Raw genomic sequence first — 26399 nt, forward strand, 5'->3', positions numbered from 1 at the left:
GCCTAATATATAATTGGTTCTATGTAGAGAACCACATTTTTACCCCATGCTACATATTGTCTCTCCAAAAGTTTATGTAACACCACGAAATATTTGTCCTAGCCCTCTTATTTGGTATGCCAAAATTCATATCTCGACGAGATAAAGCGATTTAGCGATGTGTGTCCGTCCATTAAAAATTGTAAACAAGCTTAAGGCCGCAATTATGGACCGATTGTAACGAATTTTTTAAGGAGGTTGGGTTCGGGCCAGAATAGAAATGATTAGTTTTGCTGATGATCGTGAAATGTTCAGGGAATGAAATGGACCAAAAACAAAATTTTAACCAATTTTGTAGCGGCTCTATAGGTCAAAATAATAACCCGCAAAATTTTAAACATAGTTTGAGTTTATGATGAAGAAGAAGCGTACAAACCAACGTGGAGATCAGATAATACTCAGCGGGTTAAATGGACTGAAACTTTTTTGTGAAATTGGTAAAAACTTCTATAACGTAGCGGTTAAACAACGGAAGTAGTAATACTACATAAGTGGGTCTCATTACATTTTAGTTTGTGTGAACTAAATTTTCCTTTCCTGCTACAAAAATGTCTGTCATGCTAGATAACTTTTTGGTTTTGGTCATAAGTATTATACAATTCATCTCTGATATTTGATAATTAAATTTTCACAATCATTGAAAAGAAGTTCCGTGGAGAGCGATTGTCCAGGGATAGTGGTATAGGGTATCCCATGGTCGGCTCCGTCCGACTATAGACTTTTCTTACTTGTTTTGTAGTTATAGTAGAACAATGTAAATTTGTGTACGAATATATTGAGTCTATCAGCACTAGCTTGAATTATTATATGTTGCATTTATATTTAAAATATTTCAAAAATGTTTATGCGAATTTTATAACCAACCATTTTGTTTTTCGACAACGAACTAAAATGTTGCTTGTTAGATATATACAAAAGGTGGTTGTTGTGCGAAGGGAAATTTGTTTCCGACATATCGATCCGAATTCGTAACGAAATCTGAAGAAAAACATTAGCAAATTCGAAGGGAAATTTACTTCCGACAATTTCTCCGAAATCGGAACGAAATCTGAACGAATTCCCCTACGAAAAATCTTCCGAAATTGTTCCGGATGTTCGACATATCCGACATTTGGTTTGTCAGTTAACTAATAACACTGGTAGTTTAGGTGTGTTGTTGTGGTGTGTATGTGTGTGGTGTGGTTTGTGTTGATACATTGCCAATACAATGGTGAGACGACGAGACCATTCAAAACAGGTATGCCAACTGTTCCGAGGCAAAAATCGCTACAGCCACATACGCACCCTAGGTCTGTAGCGATTTTTACCTTAAAACAGTTGACATTCCAGCATAAACATTGGTTTTTGTACGTCAAAAATCATCACAAGTAGCGGGAAAATCACCAACTTGGCACCCCTGATTCAAAATAAAGCGAGAACAAAGTTGAGAGCAAACAAGAGAGGAAATATGAGAGCAAATAGTGGAATATCGGGAAAATAGGAAAGTGATTTTGCAGCTCATGAAAATCTTACATATTTTTGAAAAAATAGTGCCATTCCGATGGAGGTATCTGTGAGGTAACTTTACAGTATGAAAAAACTACATCACGATCGAAAATATGTAAAAATTCTTGAAATATTTTTTTTCTGTGTACTTACTCCCATTTGTATATGATTGATAATATCCCATATACTCGCCTTCATGAGATTTATATTCCAGGAAACAGTTTTTCATTTTATAACTTTTTTTTGGTTCGCCTGTAAAAGGATTATTTTGTTAGTTACGCTTTTGGCATTTATGTTGACGATATGTAGATTGTATAGTATTAGGTCAGTGCCGAACACACAGTCAACGCTGGTAACGAAGTTTTGCAGCAATTAACACAAGAGCGTAATATGTTTTGCAGCGTGTGTTCCCAGCAAACCAAATGTCGGATGTCAGACACATCTGAACAATTTCGGAAGCAAAATCGTTCAGATTTCATTCCGATTTCTATCAGTGTTCGAAAAGAAACAGTACACTAAAATAACGTACCGAACCAGGTACGGTATCACTAAAAAATATTTTAGTGTACCGTACCGGTACGCAACCACTAAAAAATATTTTAGCGTACCGTACCGGAGCACAACGAAAATCGTAGTGAACCGCAGTCGGTACACTAAAAAATCGTAGCGTACCGCAGTCGGTACACTAAAATATCGTAGTGTACCACTGGTCGGTTCACTAAAAAAATAACGTACCGGTAATGTACCACACATGTGTTTTTTTTAATTATGAGGAAATATGAATTGTTATATGCGTTCTTGGGAATGAAGGCAAGTATAATAAATAAAATTCAATATTGTATAAATTTATTTTATAATTACATTTTAATCGTTTATAAATATTGAGAAAATTACTAGAAAATATAATGTTGTTTAAAAAAATCGTGAATTATAAAATCATTTACATGAATGAGTAAAGAATAATTTTACTATTTTGATGTCATTAGCATTTTTTGGAAAAAGATTATTCAGAAACATTTAATATTTGCTATACAATCCACATTAATATTACCAGTACCAACAAAAAATACCCATCTATTTTGTTTGTAGCGAACAGTACTGTTCATCTCTAAGTTTTTTTTCCAAGCTATGTTTATTTACACATTTAAAAGTATTTGTAGCCAAATTACAAATTGTAATATGATTTTTTTCAATATGGAATGTATTTATCATAACAACAGTATGAGGTTACTAATTGACGTCATAAGGATGTTTAAAATTCCCCTAGTGCAAAATCATTATTATTGGCGGCACCAATAACAGAAAATCTATTCATAGCAAGGTAATGTGGACGATCAACGAGAATTTTGCCTGTTACTTTGTGGTACTACTGAAAAGGACGAAGCAGTAAAAATTCGTAGTTCGTATTGTTGGAACAATGAAAATAATATACATATCTGTAATGTAACATACATGTGTTTTTATGAATTATGAGAAAATGTAAAATTTTTAATGGTTTTTTGTTTTATTATGGAAGACTATATAAATTGACCCCATAATTGTGTTATATACATATGTACTAGCAAAATGCCCGCTACTTCGTATGCGGAAAGCATATAAAAAGAAATAAACAATATATATTATGGAAATGACAAACACTGAAAATTTGGTCGCACTAATACCAATTTTAATCAATATTTATTTTTATCTTAGTACTGTACGTACCCTTTAAGTTCGATTTTCAAAAAGATCAGCCGTATCTCACCCTTACACATTAACAGCGAGATCAACGTTGCACACCAATACACACCCTAACTCCAAAAAATAAAAATTCCAGCACTGTCCCTACACCCAAAAACAAATTGAGTACCATTAAATAATTTTCGTATACTTATGGTACGTATTTCGACGATATATCTCATCCATACACAGACATTAATACAAAATAATTACAGTAAATTCCATAATAATTACAGTATTTCCAAATCTCAAGATTCCAGCTGTATCCGTTCGTCCAATTCCAAATTGTACCAAACTTAGTATCAAGTCAAACTCTTCGTATCCATAAGTAAGATTTTCCAAAACTACCTCAATCCTTCACTTTAGTAGTAATCTTACTTCCAAATTTCAGGATTCAAACTCTATCCGTTAAACCAAATTAAAATTGTACAAAATTTAGAACAATTTAGAATATTCGTACCAATTTTCAAAACTTCCTCAACGCAACAGGGCTACAATAATCATACTTTCAAATTGCAGGATTCCACCGCTATCCGTTCACCTACATACAAATTGTATTAAATTTAGTACCATAAGTTTGCTTTTTCAAAACAACCTGAATCCTACTCTTCGACTGTAATCGTAATTCCAAATTTCAGGATTCCAGCTCTATTAATTCACCCGAATCCAAATTGTATCAAATTTAGTACCATTTCATTCCCAAACAAAATTTTCAGGATTCCAGGTCTACACGTTCACCCAAATCTATATTGTACCATATTTAGTACTTCTCGTACCCATACGTACGACTTTTCAAAATTTCCTCAATACTACACTCCTACAGTAATCTTAATTCCAACACTATCCGTTTACTAAAATTCAAATTGTACCGAATTTAGTGCTTTCTGTACCCATAAGTACGAATTTCCAAAACTACCTCAATTCTACTGTCCGACAGTAATCTTAGTTCCAAATTTCAGAATTCCAGCTTTATCCGTTCATCCAAATCCAAATTGTACCAAATTTAGTACCATTTAGTACTTTTCGTACTCAAACTCAACGCAACAGGGCTACAATAATCATGCTTTCAAATTGCAGGATTCCACCGCTATCCGTTCACCTACATACAAATTGTACTAAATTTAGTACCATTTAGTGCTTTTCGTAACCATAAGTTTGCTTTTTCAAAACAACCTGAATCCTACTCTTCGACTGTAATCGTAATTCCAAATTTCAGGATTCCAGCTCTATTAATTCACCCGAATCCAAATTGTATCAAATTTAGTACCATTTCATTCCCAAACAAAATTTTCAGGATTCCAGGTCTACACGTTCACCCAAATCTATATTGTAGCATATTTAGTACTTCTCGTACCCATACGTACGACTTTTCAAAATTTCCTCAATACTACACTCCTACAGTAATCTTAATTCCAACACTATCCGTTTACTAAAATTCAAATTGTACCAAATTTAGTGGTTTTCGTACCCATAAGTACGAATTTCCAAACTACCTCAATTCTACTGTCCGGCAGTAATCTTAGTTCCGTTCATCCAAATCCAAATTGTACCAAATTTAGTACCATTTAGTACTTTTCGTACCCAAAGGTACGAATTTCCAAAACTATCTCAATCCTACACCCCTACAGTAATCTTAATTCAAAACTTTAGGATTCCATCTCTATCCGTTCACCCAAATCCAAATTTATTACTGCTCGTAATCAAAAACGAACTTCCAAAACCATATCCTTATTTCAACGCCATTTCCCAACCTTGATTCCCATACCAAATTTGAAGATTCTAGCTTTATCCATTAAAAATATGCAATTGGTACCAAATTTAGAAACATTTAGTACTTTTCGTACACTTATAGGTCGAGTTTCTAAATACCCTTTGGTACATCTTCCTAACTCTCCACCAATGACCACTCGTTCAAAATTTCAGAATTCTAGCTCTTCGCGTTTGCCTAATACAATGGATTCCATATTTAGTACACTTTAGCACTTTTCGTACCTTTCTACGACGAATTTCCAAAAACCCCTTTACACAAAAACAAATTGTACCAAATTCTGTACAATTCGATTTTCCAAAACAACCTTAATCCTTCACTTAAACAGTAACCATAATTCCAAATAACAGGATTCCAGCGCTATCCGTGCACTCAAATCCAAGTTGTACCATTTGGTACATTTCGTACCCATAAGTACGAATTTCAAAAACTACTTCCATCTCAATCTTAAGGCCCCCACTCATTAGTCAGTCTGACTGCCAGCATTTATGGTAGTATGTGTAAATTTTTGAAATTTTGAGAATGTATGTGTGAGTTTTCCAAGACTGATGAAAATCAAAATAGTTTTGATTTCAAAATGAACCCCCATCAGTCTGGGTGAATTGTGTTTGTTTTCAAATTGTCAATAAATAATTTTGAAAAACAGAAAATAATGTTGGTGTTGGAACACAAAAACGTAGAATTCATTCATTTTTGGAGGAGAAATTCAAGTTTTCTAGACTTGACTGATGGTTCGTGCTACACACTTGTCAGTCACACATACAGAAAGGGTTCATCGGACTGACGGCACAGACTGATAAATGAGTGGGGGCCTTTATACTCCAACAGCAGTCTGACCGAATTCCAGGATTCCAAATTGTATCACAGGTAGTACCACTTAGTAATTTTCGTACCCTTACTACCTCAGTCCTACACTCCAATAGTTATCCTAATTTCAAATTTCAGGACTCAAACACTATCCGTCACCCAAATCCAAATTCTACTCTATAGCCTACCGCGAACGGGTTTCAAATTCTAACTATTTCCGTTTACTAAAATTCATACTTTAAATTAAAATAAATAAAATTAAAATACTTAAAATTCAGGATTCCAGTTCTATCCGTTCACCCAAATCCAAATTGTAATAAATTTAGTACCATTTAGTACTATTCGTACACATAAATACGAATTTCCAAAATTTCCCCAATCCTATGCTCCAACAATAATCTCAATTTCAAATTTCAGGATTCGAGCTCTGTCCGTCCACTCGAATCCCTATTGTACCAAATTTAGTACTTTTCGAACACATAAGTACGACTTTCCAAAACCACCCTCATATCTCAGTCCTACACTTCACAGTAATCTTAATTCCAAATTTCAGGTTTCCAGCTACATACATACGTTCACCCAAATCCAAATTGCACTAAATTTAGTACCATTTAGTACTTTTCGTACCAATAAGTACGAATTTTCAAAACTACCTCAATTCTACACCCCACCAGTAATCTCAATTCCAAATTTCGAGATTCCAACTATATCCGTTCACCCAAATCCCCATTGTCCCAAATTTAGTACTTCTCATTAACAGAAGTAAGAATTTCCAAAACTTCCCCAGTCCTACACTCCAACAGTAATATCAATTCCAAATTTCAGGAATCCAGCTCTATCCGTTCACCCAAATCCAAATTGTACTAAATTTAGTACCATTTAGTACTTTTCGTACACTCAAGTTTCCAAAAACCCTTTGGTGCATATTTCTTACTCTTCATCAGTGATCCTTAGTCCAAATTTGAGGAATCAAACTCTATCCGCTCACACAAATCGAAACTGTACCAAATTTAGTGCTATTTAGTATTTTTCGTACCCTATGTACGAATTTCCAAAACTTCCACAATACTAAACTCCACCAGTAATCTCAGTTCCAAATTTCGAGATTCCAGAGCTATCCGTTCACCCAAATACCCATTATACAAAATTTAGTTCCATTTAGTACTTTCCGTACTCATAAGTACTAATTTCCAAAACCACCCTCATATCTCAATCCTACACTTCAACAGTAATATTAATTCCAAATTTAAGGTTTCCAGCTCTTTCCTTTCACCCAAATCTAAATTGTACTAAATTTAGTACCATTTAGTACTATTCGTACACATAAATACGAATTTCCAAAATTTCCCCAATCCTATGCTCCAACAATAATCTCAATTTCAAATTTCAGGATTCCAGCTCTGTCCGTTCACTCGAATCCCTATTGTACCAAATTAAGTACTTTTCGAACACATAAGTACGAATTTGCAAAACCACCCTCATATCTCAGTCCTACACTTCACAGTAATCTTAATTCCAAATTTCAGGTTTCCAGCTACATACATACGTTCACCCAAATCCAAATTGCACTAAATTTAGTACCATTTAGTACTTTTCGTACCCATAAGTACGAATTTTCAAAACTACCTCAATCCTACACCCCACCAGTAATCTCAATTCCAAATTTCGAGATTCCAGCTTTTATCCGTTCACCCAAATCCCCATTGTATCAAATTTAGTACCATTTAGTACTTTTCATACACATAAGTACGAATTTCCAAAAGTTCTTCAATCCTACACTCCAACAGTAATCTCAATTCCAAATATCAGGATTCCAGCTCTATCCGTTCACCCAAATCCCTATTGTACCAAATTTAGTACTATTTAGTACTTTTCGTACACATAAGTACTAATTTCCAAAACTACCCTCATATCTCAATCCTACACTTCAACAGTAATATTAATTCCAAATTTCAGGTTTCCAGCTCTATCCGTTCATTCAAATCCAAATTGTACTAAATTTAGTACCATTTAGTACTTTTCGTACCCATAAGTACGAATTTTCAAAACTACCTCAATCCTACACCCCACCTGTAATCTCAATTCCAAATATCGAGATTCCAGCTATTATCCGTTCACCCAAATCCCCATTGTATCAAATTTAGTACCATTTAGTACTTTTCATACACATAAGCACGAATTTCCAAAACTACCCTCATATCTCAATCCTACACTACAACAGTAACCTTAATTCCAAATTTCAGGTTTCCAGCTCTTCAGCTACGTTCACCCAAATCTAAATTGTACTAAATTTAGTACCATTTAATACTTTTCGTACACATGATTGGTAATTTTCCAAACCATTTCCTTTTAGAAGCACCACTTCCCAACCTTGATTTCCATACCAAATTCCTATATTCCTGGGGCCTATTATTGATTTCATTAATTAGTTATCGATTTCTTCAAATTACAGATTTTGAAATTGAATAGTTATGACTGTACATCTCCATATACGATAAAATTCTTAATTGCAAATAAATAGTGGTAGTATGCACAATTTTATTGCACTTTCATTGATTTGCAAACATTTAGTTATTCACGACATCTGTTGCAATGGAAGATAACAAATGTCTTGTCTTTATATTATTTAGTGGTTTACGGTAAAATAAGTGCGCCTAGAAGTAAACTACAAAATTTGAAATTATGTGTGATCGTTTACGGTATCATGAAGTTATAGCATTGTTAATTTGACACATGTCTTGCAGAGGGCAAACTAAGTGCATAAGTACGTAATAATAATGAAAAATAAGGATTTTTGTTGTTGTTATTTTTTGTGGTTCCAGGACGAATTTTCTAAAACCCGGCCTTATCTCGCACATTTGCATCAACAGTTACCCACTGGTAAAATTTCAAGCTCCTAGCTTTAGCCGTTTTGGCTGGGCGTTGATGATGAGTCAGTCAGTCAGTCAGTCAGTCAATCACTTATCACCAAGCTCATTTATATATATAGATATACAAAATATTTGTATAAAGTAATAAGGTACGTGTTGGAGCCACATTGATGTTTTTTGGGCCAAACGAACAGTGGAAAAAATATTGATCTAAGGTGTCCACAGAATCTAACGACAGTTAAAATAGTTTGTTTTACATCAGCCAAAGCGGAATAACGTTTAATTTTTTGTTCACAATTTATGCACAGGTTTTTATAATATACTAGCGAACCCGGCGAACTTCGTCTCGCTATTAAGGAATAAAATTTCATACAAAAACTCAATTTTCGATTTTTCCAATTTTCCGACTTTTCCAGAGAGATTTTCCAAAATTTTCTTCCGTAAAGACCTTCTCCTCGAAAATACGAATAACTGACAAAAAAATTTACAGAAATCGGCCTAGCCGTTCTCATTTTATGAATTACTATACATTTTTACACCATTTTTATATATATAAGATTTTAGTAGTAAATTTGTCCTAAATTTTTTCCTACAAAATAATTTTAAAGCTTTTCGTGAAGACAGGTTAGTAAAATATATTTTATATAATATGTTATTTATTGTAACTCGGATTTTACACATATGTAAATCACGTGATATCCGCTTTTCTTTCAAATTCTGTACTTTGTTAAAGCAATTTAGTAGGGAGTGTCGCGGGATGGCGCGTAGATTTTTTATTTTATTTTAGTACATATAGTTCTTACCAAATTTGTAAAGTTTTAGCTGCAACAAAGTGCAACAAAATATTTTATAATTGTTTTTATTATTATTTTCTATCTAAAATTAGCAAAATTCGGGCGGTACATTTCTATGTGGGTCATATCAAAACATGAACCTGTGCAGACAATTCTCCGTCGGAATATTTTATACTCCCAACGTAGACTAAATTGCCAAGTTTCAACTAATTCGGTTGGATAACGTGGCTACAACCATCAAAATAATCAATATCGGCGGAACCGTTCTATGGGGGCTATATAAAAACGTGGAGCTGTACCGAAAATTCTTATAGGAATGCATGTATAACCCCAACGGACACTAGATACCAAATCTAAGCCATTTCGGTGGGATAATGTGGTAGAAATCTTTAAAATACCGAAAATCGGCAGGTACCGTTATATGGGTAAAAGTAGAAATTTACTAAATATATTAATAAATGAAGTACACTTGTCAATCTATAGCTGTTCTTATCTAAATTATGGACAAACGTAAACGTATTCTACCAGCAGAAAGTTTGAGTTTTTGAGGCATTATTCTCATATTCTTACCATGGCAGAACTACCAGGTAGTGGTATCACACCAACTGATCGAATATGAAAATTAAAATCACTTTATAAAAAAATTATTTTTGTTGTAATTTCCCCAACAACATGAAGAAAGTTTTGACATAACATATTCAAATTTTTACGATGCCACAACCTGTGTAATTGTGCCATGATTCTTACCATTTTTTTGTTACCTATTACAAACGGATTTTATGTTTTATGCAATTTCATTTTAATTAATTCAGACATATCAACATTAAAACTTCAACAGAATAAACATATTAAAATTTTAAAATATATTAGCTGGAGACTCAATCTTTAGTGATCCGACTGTGGCTGCTTTGTTTGTTCATGTGCTTTGGACAACAAACATAACCTTTCTATGAATTGACTTTTGCCGCAAATAAACATCATTATGACACCAACATATTAACGGTATTCTTTTCCATTCATAGAAATGGTTTTATGATACATGCATTATCACCCCTTTTTACTTGTAAAAACTGTCTAATTATTTAACTAGGGAACAAATAATATTTAAAAAGCAGTTTTTTAATATGTACATTAGGGTTATGACTTTTTTACAACCTCATATTCCTGTATCATAGCGTGATGAGTTTTGCCATAAGATTACATAAAATCTTAATTATAAGGTGATTCGGTGAAAAACCTCACGCACAAAATGATTTTAAAATTTGAATTTATCAAAATTATGGACAATTTTTTGAAGTCACTGAAAACAGATATATAATTGAAAATAAACTTTACAGCCACATGAGATAATTAAAATGACATAAAATTTATTTCTCACTATTTTTCTTTAATTCTCAGAATCGTAAAAATTACGTAAACGATTTTATACAAAAAATATAATTTTTTACCAAAAAACAAAAAATTAAAAAATTTTCAAAGTGACTTTTTTCACGACTTGTTTAATATTTGAAAGAAATAAACGTTATTATAGTTATTAGTAGGCTTATATTTATTCATTCGTGCAACAAAAAATAATTTTTTGAAAAACATTTTTTTTTTCATTTCATATATTTTTTCAAAAAATTATTTTTTTAAAATCGATTTGTGCGTGAACTTTTTTTATATTTCAATGGAATAAACGATAGCATAGTGATTAATAGGCAAAAGTTCATTCATCCCTGCTACAGGAAATCATTTTTGAGGAAAAATGTCAAAATATCATAACCCTAATGTACATTGACTACAAGGACCCTAATGAGCCCATAATAAAATTTTCTCAAAGCGAATAAATATAAATACATACATTAATAATATGGGTTTTAAACCTAATACTATAATAGAGGGTGGTTCACTAAAACTTCTTATAGAATTTATTAAAATATGTATTGGTTGGAAATTTTAGCTAATTTCATATTTTACACTAATTTTCTCAAAATTCGTTTACCAACCGAATTTACCACATTCGTGCATTTACTTTATGTATTGAATTTTAGTTACAATTCTTGCCCTTATTCTCAAAAACATCAAACATATAATTTTTCATCACAATTAACAAAAAACACACGTGCGGTACATTACCGGTACGTTATGTTTTAGTGAACCGACCAGTGGTACACTACGATAATCGTACTGTACCGCAGTCGGTTCACTAAAAAATCGTAGCGTACCGCAGTCGGTACACTAAAAATCGTTGTGTACCGCAGTCGGTACAGTAAGATTTTCGTTGTGCTCCGGTACAGTATCACTAAAATATTTTTTAGTGTTTGTGTACCGGTACGGTACATTATCGTAGCGTACCTATCCACCTTGGTACGGTACAGAACGGTACGGTACGATTCCATAGTGTTTATTTTCGAACACTGATTTCTATACGACTTTTACAGAGTTCACATTGTTCTACTATAACTACGAAATAATAAGAACAGTGAAAATCATTAGAACGTTTGGAACTACAATCTTCCGATTAAAACATAGCATAATCAATTAATAAACAAGTAAAAAAGCATTAAGTTCGGCCGGGCCGAACTTTTCATACCCTCCACCATAAAATATTCTGAACTAAAATGGAATAATTACTTTTCATTCCTGTCCCCAACTTTAAGTGGGTACGTTAAAATGTCAGATAATGTTTATGTACATTTATGCTTCATTCGGGAGGCCCTTTTTTATGGTGCCTATATCTAACTATGTATGTTGACAATTTTTGGTGGGCTAGAAATTGGGAGGTACTGTTATATAGGGGTTATAATAAAACATGGGCCTATGTTGACAGTTTTTGATGGGAGCGTTTAATGTCAAATAACTCCTAATTCGGTTAAAAAATTTAGCTAGAATCTTCAAAATATCGAAAATCGGTACATAACGTGGGAACTTCAAATGTCATTAACAGCTAGTTCGGAGGTATCTGGGCTATACGAAAATATGAACTTAAATGAACCGTTATATGGGGGCTATACCAAAACGTGGACCTATGTCCACAAGTTTTGTCATATAAGTTTATTGACATTTAAGAACTTTAAATGTCAAATTATAGCTACATCGGTCTGAAAATGTAGCTACAAACGTCAAAACACCGCAAATCGGGGGTACCGTTATATGGGGGCTATACCAAAACGTTGACCTATGTCCACAAGTTTTGTTATATAAGTTTATTGACACTTAAGAACCCTAAGTGTCAAAATATAGCTAAATCGGTCTGAAAATGTAGCTAAAACTGTCAAAATACCGTAAATCGGGGGGTACCGCTATATGGGGGCTATACCGAAACGTGGACCTATGTCCACAACTTTTGTTATATAAGTTTATTGACATTTAAGAACTAAAAACGTCAAAATACCGCAAATCGGAGGGTACCGTTATATGGGGGCTATACCAAAACGTGGACCTATGTCCACAACTTTTGTTATATAAGTTTATTGACACTTAAGAACCCTAAGTGTCAAAATATAGCTAAATCGGTCTGAAAATGTAGCTAAAACTGTCAAAATACCGTAAATCGGGGGGTACCGTTATATGGGGGCTATACCAAAACGTGGACCTATGTCCACAACTTTTGTTATATAAGTTTATTGACACTTAAGAACCCTAAATGTCAAGTTATAGCTAAATCGGTCTGAAAATGTAGCTAAACCCGTCAAAATACCGCAAATCGGGGGGTACCGTTAAATGGGGGCTATACCAAAACGTGGACCTATGTCCACAAGTTTTGTTATATATGTTTATAGACACTTAAGAACCCTAAATGTCAAATTATAGCTAAATCGGTCCGAAAATGTAGCTAAAAACATCAAAACACCGTAAATTGGGGGGTACCGTTATATGGGGGCTATACCAAAACGTGGACCTATGTCCACAACTTTTGTTATATAAGTTTATTGATACTTAAGAACCCTAAATGTCAAGTTATAGCTAAATCGGTCTGAAAATGTAGCTAAACCCGTCAAAATACCGCAAATCGGGGGGTACCGTTATATGGGGGCTATACCAAAACGTGAACCTATGTCCACAAGTTTTGTTATATATGTTTATTGACACTTAAGAACCCTAAATGTCAAATTATAGCCAAATCGGTCTGAAAATGTAGCTGAAAACGTCAAAACACCGTAAATCGGGGGGTACCGTTATATGGGGGCTATACCAAAACGTGGACCGATATATCCCATCTTCGAACTTGATCTTCCGACGGCTAAAAAAATGGTATTCCCCAATTTTCAGCGAAATCGGTCAACAAATGCGACCTGTATGTTGCGAACGGACGGACGGACGGACGGACATGCATAAATCGACTCAGAAAGTGATTCTATGTATATCCCTAGAAGAAACTATGGGTCTATCTCGCTTCCTTTTGTATGTTACATACAAATGCACTAACACATAATACCCCTTACCACATAGTGGTGTAGGGTATAAAAAGAGGCGTCAGAGAAAATTGTTTTCCTTAGAAATTCATACGACATTATTCTAAAATCGTTCAGAAATCTTTATGAAGATTCGGAAGGTACCTCCAATTTTCATACGAAATTATTCCGAGATCGTACAGAAATCTGTTCGAAAATCTGGAAGAAAAAAAATCCCTTTCCGAAATTTCCAAGGATTTTCTTCCAATTTCGTTCCGAATTTTGTCCGAAATCTATCCGATTACGTTCCGACATTTCGTTCCGAAATTAGGTAAACCACTTACCAATATTTTGAATTCATTCACATTTTTGTTTGCCTTTTCTTGTTCGGCACTCTATTAAAACATTTTTTACTTACGTCCTTCTATTTCCAACCCTCGTTATTTTTATATCGCTCTCTGTGGTTTCTTATATTTTTAGTATTTAGTCATTAGCCCAAAAAAAATTCAAGATTAATGATGCCATGAAATGAAGTATAAATGATTCAGAATTAAATACAATGCCGATGAAAGAGACACAGATTGATGGAGTTTATTCTATTCCAAATGAATAGAAGTTAAAAAAGGACAATGAATATATAATAGGAATACCTATTTATAAGAAACAAATTTTTTTGCAGATTTTCCTCAAAATTTTCTATTAAGTTGATTGTTTCACGCTGGACGGGATTACTGTATTGTAGTTTAAACTTTACTGCAATGTTCATAATTCAATGCGTGATTAATGCAAATTTAAATGAAAAGTTTAATGTCTCTATTATTCGCGACTTACGAATTCATAAGTTGTGATTAGCAAGTAAATAGTATGCGATTGGGGGCACTTACAGCAAAAAATCCCAGCAAAACTTTGGATCCATTAGTCATTACGTAACCCATTACAAAGTAATGTAAACAAACTTCTTTTCCCATTACAAGTAATATGAAAAGTAATGGGATACTTCTTAAAAAATTACAATGCAAACCTACTTACTTTGCTCCTCACTAAGTAATGAGGTCGGTGGCACAGTGAGTGTGTTTCCGACTATAAATCCTAGGGTTGTGTGTTCAACGCTCACTGTCGGCAGGCGAGTTTTTTTAAATAAAAAATAACAGTTCGCGGTGCACATGTGCACTGCACATTTAAGTTCTTAAGCAACCCTTAATGTTCGTGTGCGTGGCATAGTATGTAGTGTCTTTGGCTAGAAATCAGAGGGTTCGTGTGTTCAACTCGCACAGCGAGCGAAACAAAATAAATTAAAATGAAAGTAAGAAGTATGTTGAAATTAAAAACATATTCTCCACATCAACTGTTCTAAAAATAGAATTTTTTTCAACTTACTTTTCAACTTCTAGTGGCCACAGAATAACTAGTTATTCTAGTGGTCATAAAATAACTACAAACTGAGTGCGACATGCCCTTGTAAAAATAATGGGGAAGAAAGGGGATTTGCGAGTAGGTACGGCTGCCAAAAATCCCTTACAAAACCCATGATTTTGGGAGGACTTTTTTTGCTGGGATTGTACTATTATTTTGTATTTTTGTGGTTATTTTCTAGGTTTGTGGAGACCTAGCATGCAAAAACAGTTTTTCGGGGCCAAAAGTCAACATTTGGGTACTTTTTAAGTTTTCGGATTTTTTTCTTGAAAACGGTGGGTTTAATCAAAAAATTACTAGAGCAAACATTGTAGACAGAAAATTTCCTACAAGTTTGGTCTTTATAATTTCCGAATTAAGAAGGAACCATTCTTGAGATATAACCCAGCAAAAATTCGGATCCGTTAGTCATTATGTAAACCATTACAAACTAATGTATACAAAAATAAATAACTATTTGTTTTTCAAAATAGTCAGGCTTAATCCCATAGTCGTTGTTTTAATATTTTATTAAAACAACTTTAATTTATTAGTGGGAAAAAATTAGCGATGTTTACCAAGGGGTAAGGCAGGGAATACTATAGTTTCAGATCTCGCCACAGATCTTCATCAGTTCCCTTATTTCTTGTTTTTCAACAAGAAACTTTTTATACCCAAGTGTCAATTGCTAGCTCAAATAGATACGTGCGCAAAGAAAAACTCTGATCGAGAATTTCTTTGGCACTACCTAAACTCTAGCAACTTCACTTGCAAACAAATCCAAATTTTTCCCACTGCTATGCGTTCGTCGATTCTCGACGAAAAAGCACATAACTAATTTGTTGGTATTGCATACTACAGCAATAAACAACATTTTGACGGTGCCCGGTCTCACAATTAGGAGGGTTGGCGTTTTTTGTTTGGGATGACGACTTCTATTTTGTTTTTCAAAATAGTCAGGCTTAATCCCATAGTCGTTGTTTTAATATTTTATTAAAACAACTTTAATTTATTAGTGGGAAAAAATTAGCGATGTTTACCAAGGGGTAAGGCAGGGAATACTATAGTTTCAGATCTCGCCACAGATCTTCATCAGTTCCCTTATTTCTTGTTTTTCAACAAGAAACTTTTTATACCCAAGTGTCAATTGCTAGCTCAAATAGATACGTGCGCAAAGAAAAACTCTGATCGAGAATTTCTTTGGCACTACCTAAACTCTAGCAACTTCACTTGCAAACAAATCCAAATTTTTCCCACTGCTATGCGTTCGTCGATTCTCGACGAAAAAGCACATAACTAATTTGTTGGTATTGCATACTACAGCAATAAACAACATTTTGACGGTGCCCGGTCTCACAATTAGGAGGGTTGGCGTTTTTTGTTTGGGATGACGACTTCTATTTTGTTTTTCAAAATAGTCAGGCTTAATCCCATAGTCGTTGTTTTAATATTTTATTAAAACAACTTTAATTTATTAGTGGGAAAAAATTAGCGATGTTTACCAAGGGGTAAGGCAGGGAATACTATAGTTTCAGATCTCGCCACAGATCTTCATCAGTTCCCTTATTTCTTGTTTTTCAACAAGAAACTTTTTATACCCAAGTGTCAATTGCTAGCTCAAATAGATACGTGCGCAAAGAAAAACTCTGATCGAGAATTTCTTTGGCACTACCTAAACTCTAGCAACAAAACAAAAAACGCCAACCCTCCTAATTGTGAGACCGGGCACCGTCAAAATGTTGTTTATTGCTGTAGTATGCAATACCAACAAATTAGTTATGTGCTTTTTCGTCGAGAATCGACGAACGCATAGCAGTGGGAAAAATTTGGATTTGTTTGCAAGTGAAGTTGCTAGAGTTTAGGTAGTGCCAAAGAAATTCTCGATCAGAGTTTTTCTTTGCGCACGTATCTATTTGAGCTAGCAATTGACACTTGGGTATAAAAAGTTTCTTGTTGAAAAACAAGAAATAAGGGAACTGATGAAGATCTGTGGCGAGATCTGAAACTATAGTATTCCCTGCCTTACCCCTTGGTAAACATCGCTAATTTTTTCCCACTAATAAATTAAAGTTGTTTTAATAAAATATTAAAACAACGACTATGGGATTAAGCCTGACTATTTTGAAAAACAAAATAGAAGTCGTCATCCCAAACAAAAAACGCCAACCCTCCTAAAAATAAATAACTATAATACCCCTTCCTAAGTAATGATACGGTGCCACAGAGCTTTTGTGTCCAACTACAAATCCGAGGGTTGTGTGTTCAAGGCTCACCGTCGGCCGAGTACTTTTGGTTAAAAAAAACAAAGAACAGTTGCTGCTGCACATGTAAGCACTTGTTCGCATTCAAACAATCCCTAATGTGTGTTACGCTACAAAGCAGAAGTTCGTGTGTTCAAATCAAGCAGAGGACGAAATACAAAAATAAACAAGTAAAAAAGTATCAGTCGGCTTTGCCGACAGATATATACCCTCAGCCTATGTGAATTGAAACTTTCATTTATGGACAGATTGGATGTATTTAGGGTCTTTTCTGTATTTTGTGGCCTTTTTTGGACATTAAAGTTCAAAAGTGTTGCAAAGGAGGTACTTAAAGAAATGGACCGACATAGTCCATTATGGAAGTGGATATTATGTTGGGAGTCATACCTTTTCGATAGATATCGCGCCCACTAGTCATTTGGACGAGTATGCCAGGAAGCATGGAATTGTCCACGGAAAACATAATATCGCTGTAAACAGGACCACAACGAACAGCATCAGTATAAATTTCCAAAGGATTTTCGAACAGACCCTAAACTGAACTTAGACACAAATCTTGAAATTTTGTGGGTAAGGTATCTCCATTTTAGAAGTAAAACCAAATTTGTACAAAATATTAGGTGATCCAAAGTTTGGACCAAATTTGTTCAATATCAGTTGATCAGTTCGAGAGTTACCTTGCTCTCCAGCCAAAACATGTGGTGCCATAGAGGTTCTTTTAGACCTTTCGGGCTGTTTTCTCACGAAGTATGGACTTTTGCCTGAAAAAAACTTTCATCGTGGTAATTGAGGCAGCGAATGCAAGTTGCTTCAACAAAAATCTAAGTTATTCGAGAACTGGTCTTAAAATGAACATATCCGAAATTTTGTGTGATAGGTACCCGAAGGAGTAAACAAAAATTGTCCATATTCGAACCTGATCTATATCTGGCAGGTATTTTAGGATGTGGAAAGTATGGACCAAATCGGTCGCTCACGTCAAGAGTTATCGTGCGAAAAATTGTCCGAATATTTCTGAACTTTTGTGAGGGAGGTACCTGAAGGAGTGGACCGATATGGCTTAATATCGAACTTAAACGATGTTTAGGCAAAATATTACCAAGGCCAAATTTTGGATCAAATCGGTTGATCCGTTAGGGAGTTATCTTGCCCCCAACACTACACACGGTTTCATACGGGCTTTTTGCACCTTTCAGGCTATTTTCTCAGGAAGTATGGATTTGCCCCTGATGACATTTATACCATCGCATGGGGGGCAGTGAATACAGATTGTTACAACAAAAAACAAAGCGATTCGAGAGCAGGTCCTAAACTGAACTTTTCCAAAATTTTGTGTGGGAGGTACCCGAAGGAGTGGACCGATTGAGTCCATACTGGAACCGTATCTAAGTTTGGTAGAAATTTCACGATGTGCCAAGTGTGGACCAAATCAGTTACTCCCTTCAGGAGTTATCGTCCGCACAAATTTTCCGAACATTTTCGAACTTTTGTGGGGGAAGTACCGGAAGGAGTGAACCGATATAACCCATCTTCGAACTTAAACTAAGTTTGGACAAAATATTACGCAATCCAAATTTTTGACTAAATCGGTTCATTCGATCGAGAGTTATCGTGCGCGTCAGCCAGACATTGCTATATCGACTCCAAATTGTCTGAAACGAATTTCGTCCAAGCGTACTTGGGGTCTAAAACCATTATTTCGATGAGGCACATTTTCCCGTATGAAAGTATATATACCCTCGTTAGCAAAAATGCTGAGGGTATAAAAATATGAATTGTGTGAAAATTGAAAACAAATTCCACCTCAACTTATAGCTTATTTTTCAACTTCCAGTGGCCATAAAATAACTAGTTATTCTAGTAGTTATATTGGTCATAGGATAACTAGTTACTCAGTGCGAAATGCCCTTGTTAAAATAATGGGTTAGTATGGGGGTTTTGTAAGTATTTACGACTACCAAAAAGTACTATAAAAACCCATTTTGGTATATTGTGAATGATACTAATTGGGCAGAAATATGCTTGCTCCCGGCATGTGTATTGTCTAGTAGAGCGTTGTCTACGATTAGGGTTCTTAAAACTAAAAAAGCCTATCTTAACCCCTGTTAAAAAATAATAATTTGTAACTTCAAGATTTCTATCTGAGATACATAATTAGTATTTGATCAACTTATATGCACTCCTGGAATTAAAATATCATGCATAACGTTTGCTTTGAAGTTTTAAGATTCTGAAAAAACCCTGTGTAATATTTAAAGAAAATATTCGGAGATCCTTATAACCAACGTTAAATAAGACATAAATAATTAGTAGTCAGAAGGGCATTTAAACTTCTGAATTTAAAATATCATGCACAATTTTTCATTCGAAGTTTTCAAGATTCTGCACTTCCGAATCACGTTCTTTTCAAAAATTACAGTTTCTTTTATAACAGTAGGTGAAATCGTGATTGGAAATGTATAGTGAAGGATCTTCCTAGTACTGACTTCATACAAAAGAAAATTTGTTCAGTACCCTAATGTTTATTATTAAATAAAGTTGGGGAAGCTCCCTTCATATCGTTAGCTTTCTTGATATTATTTCTTTTTATACCCTACACCACTATATGGGGAGGGTATTATAAGTTGGTTTTGGCCAAAAAGTTTATAACGCATCGAAATAATGTTCGTAGACTCATACTTATATATACCAAAATGACTGTCTCGACGAGCTGAGTCGATCTGGCTATGTGTGTGTCCGTCTGTCCATCTAAATCTTGTAATCACGCTACAGGTCGCAATTTTGATCGGATCGTCACCAAATTTTGTGTGTTGATGGGGTCCCAGAGGGGAAGAAGCCTATTGATTTTGATGATGGTCGGATAATATTTAAAGGTCGGAATGGACAAAAAACTTATTTGGAGAAAGAATCAAAGTTTTTTTCGAAAGCGATTATCTCAGCTTCTATAAGGAGTATACTGACTATGAAAGAAGAAAATATCACCTTTCCAACGATGTAAAGTAGGTTGTCGTATGAGGTCGAACAACGAAGATATCACAATAGTCGCTAATACAACCCAACTTTTCATTTTTGCGATTTTAATTATAATGACGAATATCACAGCTTTGGACGGGGAACGTCCAAAAGCAAAGTAGAATATCCCACCCTTACAATAATGCAAAGTTGGTTGGCGTAGGTGGCCAAATAACGGAGATATAGCAATAGTCGGTAATACATCCCATTTTTAATTTTTTTTTTTGAAATCGCGCTACAGGTCGCAGTTTTGATCGGATTGCCACGAAATTTTGGGAGTTAATGAGGGTCCACAGAGGAAGAAGCCTATTGATTTTGATGGTGGTCGGTTAATATTCAGGGGTCGGAATGGGCAAAAAACTTATTTGGAGAAAAAGTCAATGTTTTATGTCAAAGCCAATATCTCTGTTTCTTTAAGAGGTATGTCAAAAGCAAAACCTGGCAAAGAAAGTAGAAAATATCGCCTTTACAATGATGTAAAATAGGTAGTCGTAGGTGGTCAAACAACAGAGATATCGCAATAGTCGTTATTGCATCCCATTTTCCGATTTTTTCATAATCAAGCTACAGGTCGCAATTTTGATCGGATCGCCACGATAGTCGGATAATATTCAGGAGTCGGAATACGCAAAAGCTTATGTGGAGAAAAGTCAACGTTTTTTCTTATGTGAATATCTCCGCTTCTGGTACGGGTATTTCAAAAGGAAATGGAAGAAGAAAATATTACCTTTACATTGGTGTAAAGTAGTTTGGAGAAGGTGGTCAAACAAGGGAGATACCACAATAGTCGGTAATGCATACAATTCTTCCATTTTTTGCACTCACTCTACAGGTCGTAATTTTGAGCGGATGGTCACGAAATTTTGGTTGCTTATGGAGGTCCCAGAGAGAAAGAGGCATATTATGTTTGGTGGTAGTCGGATTATATTCCCTAAAAGAAACGTTTACCAGTAAAAAGTTTATGCACAGGGGTAGAGGTGTAGGATATCACATGGTCGGCCTCGTCCCGACTATAGCCTTTGCTTACTTGTAATTATTTTACCATTATCGCAAAGAGTACAAATTTTGTAAACAGTAATAGGATATAACAGCTTAATATATTAAGTCGCGATTTTTTAGAATATTTTCTAATTATTAAAATTAATATAACTATATTTTTTGCGCGCCATGGTCACTGTTAGTTACACGTTAGTTTTTTTTTTGCAATGGAAAAGACTATTTTAGAAATTTTTTTGATATGTATAAGGATATGATGATAAAATTTGTTTATGTCGTGTGGCCAAAAGCATTTTGTAATCATTACTAGTTGTAAAAAGTCATAACCCACACTTACATATATGGTGTATGCATATCTACATGTAGCCGACAAGACAGTGTGCTCGAACTATTGGGGGCATAAGTCGTGCCTGGGGTATGGTATAAACTACTAAAGCTTATGGCCAATGAAATAGTTTGGTCATACCAGATATTTACCCTGCGGCAAATCCTAGAAAGATAACCTGATAAAGTGGATCTAGCAGTAAGAGCGACAACACCAAGTTGATTGTATTGGCGTGCAATGACTGGATTTCTTTTATTAGTTTGGCTTACAAGACAAATGTTCTGTAGAGTGCCAACTAAGTAAGTTAATAAGACCTTTGTGAAGTCGATATAACTTTAAACGTCTGTCTGTCTTGCTGCCTGGAGCGCACGTAACTCTAGTACAAAATTTGGAATGCTGTATACTACTTAGCAATTTATTTTGAGAGTTTTGCTACATGTCCAAATCCATTATTAGTACATGAACATATTTATTTCATTATTTCAATTCTCTTAACAATAATACAATTATTATTTTGTCTTTTTCATTTACTAATATAAAGGTGAGCATTTGGATTCAAATCTAACTCCGATATTGGAAAAGAATGTTATTAAGCATAAAGGTGGCTATTTCATCAAAAGCGGCGATCAAATGATTGAATATAACAGCAATTTTCGTTTGTATATAACAACCTGCCTTCGCAATCCCCATTATCCACCAGAAATTATGGTTATGGTAAGTACAAACTAGATTTTTTTTTTTTTTTTGAAACGACTCATGGAATATATGTCAAATTTTTTAAATTCACAAGTAACAAAGAAAAAGCAGTTATGTTCGGCCGGGCCGAACTTTCTACACCCTCCACCACAAAATATGTAAACATATTTCGACAACGGGGTATCCGTGCTGGATATAGCCCCCATAAATCAAGGTGTGGACCTATCTTGACAATTTTTGGTGGAAAAGTTTTGTAACTACAGGGAACTTGAAATATAAAATTACGGATAGTTTCGTCAAACAATGTAGATAAGACCCTCAAGATACCGATCATCCCGAGGTACTGTTATATGGGAGCTATACCAAAACATGGACTTATGTTAACGATTTTTGGTGGAGAACTTTCGTAACCGCTGAGAACTTCAAATGTCAAATTAAGGTAGTGCGGTCATAAAATGTAGCTAAAATCCTCAAAATACCGAAAATCGGGAGGTTATATGGGGGCTATAACATAACGTTGACCTATGTTGACAATTTTTGTAGGAGATGTTTTTTGACCACTGGGAACCATAAATGTTAAAATCCTCAAAATACCGAAATTCGGAAGGTACCTTTATATGGGGGCTGTACCAAAATGTGGACCTATGTTGACAATTTTTAATGGAGTAGTTTTGTGACTACTGGGCAACTCAAATGTAAAAACTTCAAACGTCAAATTACAGGTAGTTCGGTTAAAAATTGTAGCTACAATCCTCAAAATACCGAAAATCGACAGTCACCGTTATATGGGGGCTATACCAAAACATGGATCTATGTTGGCAGCTTTTCGTGGAGATATTTTGTGATCAATAGGAACCTCAACTGTCAAATTACAGGTAGTTCGGTCAAAAATTCTAGCTAAAATCCTCAAAATACCGGAAATCGGGAGGTGCTGTTATATGGGGGCTGAACAAAACGTGGACCTATGTAGACAGTTTTCGGTGGATATGTTTTGTGACCACTGGGAACCTCAAACCTACCTATGTTGACGATTTTTGGTGGAGACGTTTTTTGACCAATGATGACCCCAAATGTAAAAGTGCAGCTAGTTTGGATAAAAATTATAGCTAAAATTATCAAAATACCGAAACTCGGGAGGGGGCTATACCAAAACGTAAACCTATGTTGACAATTTTTGGAGCAGATGTTTTGTGACCACTGGTCACCTCAACTGTCAAATTACAGGTAGTTCTATTAAAAATTGTATCTAAAATCCTCACAATACCAAAAAGCGGGACGTACCGTTATGTGGGGGCTATACCAAAACATGACGGCTTTTATTGGAGATGTTTTGACCACTATGAAAGTTAAATATTAATTTTTAATCGCTTAATGTGATTTTTCGCTCATATTTATGACAATGCGACTGACCACAAGATATACAACCCACAGCCGCAAAGCTAGCTTAATCTCACTTAAATACCGCCATAAAATAGATTTCACCAGATGAGAGTTTTCCCTATGGCTATCGAGTTTGCAACAATGCAGCAAGGTAAATACACTGCCAGTTTTGAATATCGCCTGATTGACTGTCTGACAGTTCATGCCTTTCGGTCATAACTTACTAACTGACCTATTAAGGAGCGCAGAAAGCTGATCTTCTACATACATATTTCACAACGAGATAGATGATTTTCATCCATTAACAATCATAAACGAAATTTTCAACAGATATAATTTGAAGGTGAGGCAATAGTGCTGAAACTACCTGTATTTCAGATATGTACCTAAATATAGCCACCTGGCTGGAAATTGCTAAGAACATTAAAAAAAGCTCATAAAATCGAGTTTGCAACATTGTTTTCTTTGCTCAAAATATGTCTTATTTCAAACTGAAGCGTGATGCATCGACGTTTTAAGGTGTTTTAATGTATTAGTAATATATTTGGTAATTTTTGAAAATTGTGGATCCAACGAAGTCCATTAATAAATATAGGAACAACACAATATCTAAAACAGAGCGGATACTGCGTAAAAAGAATTAAAATCCCTATAAGATGGGAAGAAGGTGTAAGGACGATACCAAATAATGCAGGGGATGATCAAATAAATTCACGAATTATTACGCATGACCCCTCGGAGCTCTTCAACAGATGTTAAAAAAAGAGTTGACACCGATAAATCTATACAAATCACTCCGATACACATCAAGGATACCGGTATACCAAAATAGTCAAAATTTGGGAAAACAGTAATTTCCAGGAGAAATTGAATTTTTCATAGAAATTTTGCGAAAAGTGAAGCCGAGTACTTCAATGTAAATCAATATTAAAGTTATATGGAAAAAATTTACTTGATTACCAGGCCGAAAGATAAAAGCATTTATCCAAACTACCAAAAATTTGACCCAAAACGTAGAAGGTGTTTTATATTGCCCTGGAGGTATTTTTATGGACAGAAATGGTACTGGATGCATGAGGTCGAGATATTTTTCACATACAAGAACTAACCGGACAGATAACATGTCAAAATCGCATCATGTACACACCAGAAATGTCGTATAACAGGGTCCTTTGGTATAATACCGCCCCTAAACGTATATATAACCACATAAAACTAGTGATTTTTTGCAAATATGTTGAAGTTTTTATCGAACCCTATCAGCTTAAGTAATCTAACTTCATATAAAAGGTTCCGGAACACTAATCTGGACCCTAGACTATTAGATATCGCACAAAACCTTAATATTTAACGCAGGATTTCAAAGGATATATTGATTTATTTAGATAAGTAGATTCCTTTACGATGCCTCCAGATAATAAATAAAATGTTTATCTTAAAATATAAAAGCAATTTCTACAGATTTTGAATCAAATTTTTTTCATTTACAAATATTTTGAGCGGAACCAAAAATGAGTTCGAACTTTGTTTTGAATATTTTTGTAAAATAAGTGCAATTTTTGCAAAATATTTTTTAATTTTTTTAAAAGGGACACAATAAACAATCAATCCACAAAAATATTTGCGTTTCAAATCAACAAACTACCTCAGAACTATATAAAATATGAACTAGTCATTCCAGTTGCAAATGTTTTGAGCAGCAGTGTATGTACTTTATTTCATTGTCATTCGCGACCCTATAAGCAAAATCAACTACACTCTTACACTTGAAGAAATCCTTATATAGCGCATAGTCTTCTTTAGAAAAGCAGTTTATCAAGTGCTTTACGCGTAATTCACATTCCATGAATTCCAAATGAAACTGTTTTCAATTCAACAATTATTGTAAAATCTAAACTAAAAGATATTCCAAACTCATACACATACATACCGCAAAACCGACAAATAATGCACAAAAAAGTGGAAAATCTTAATTTACATTCTGGCAACAGAGGTTGATTATGTTGTACAGTGGGATGATGTGAAATCATATAGCTGCTGCTGAAGTATGTAAATGAAGCCAATGATTTCATCAAGACAAAGAAATTTTATGCAAATGTGCAAATTTTGAATAAAAAACTATATACAATTATGTATGTGTATGTGTAGAAGTTTATTTGAGGTTAATATGTAGGCGATATTTACAAATCAAAAGAATGGTTCTGCATCAAAGTACAATTTAAATAAATAAATGTCTTTAAATAAATTTTTAAATTATTATGTAGATTTTTCACACCATCACACAAACTTTTATCTGTTTGTTTAATAATTGCTTTCACAAAAGCCTTATGAAGTGGATGAATTCGAGAGTCCAATTTGCTTTTTTTTAACTTTTTTATACCATCCGCCATAATATTGAGGGTATAATTAAATTTGTCATACCGTTTGTAACGCATCGAAATGTTCATCGGAGACCCTATAAAGTATATATATTCATGAT

At 34.4% G+C, this 26399-nt stretch overlaps 1 protein-coding gene across 1 annotated transcript in view; it reads left to right on the forward strand.

The window, feature by feature from the left end:
* Positions 1-26399, forward strand: part of Dnah3 (dynein heavy chain 3, axonemal) — a 389565-nt gene that overhangs the window by 213463 nt on the left and 149703 nt on the right. Inside the window, exon 21 of the mRNA XM_073981508.1 lies at positions 22386-22558. Within this exon, the coding sequence (XP_073837609.1) occupies positions 22386-22558 (173 nt within the window). The remainder of the gene's footprint in view (positions 1-22385; positions 22559-26399) is intronic.

Source organism: Musca autumnalis, unplaced genomic scaffold (assembly GCF_047663935.1).
Source record: "Musca autumnalis isolate F117 unplaced genomic scaffold, ASM4766393v1 scaffold_4, whole genome shotgun sequence".
Classification (NCBI taxonomy): Eukaryota; Metazoa; Arthropoda; class Insecta; order Diptera; family Muscidae; genus Musca; species Musca autumnalis.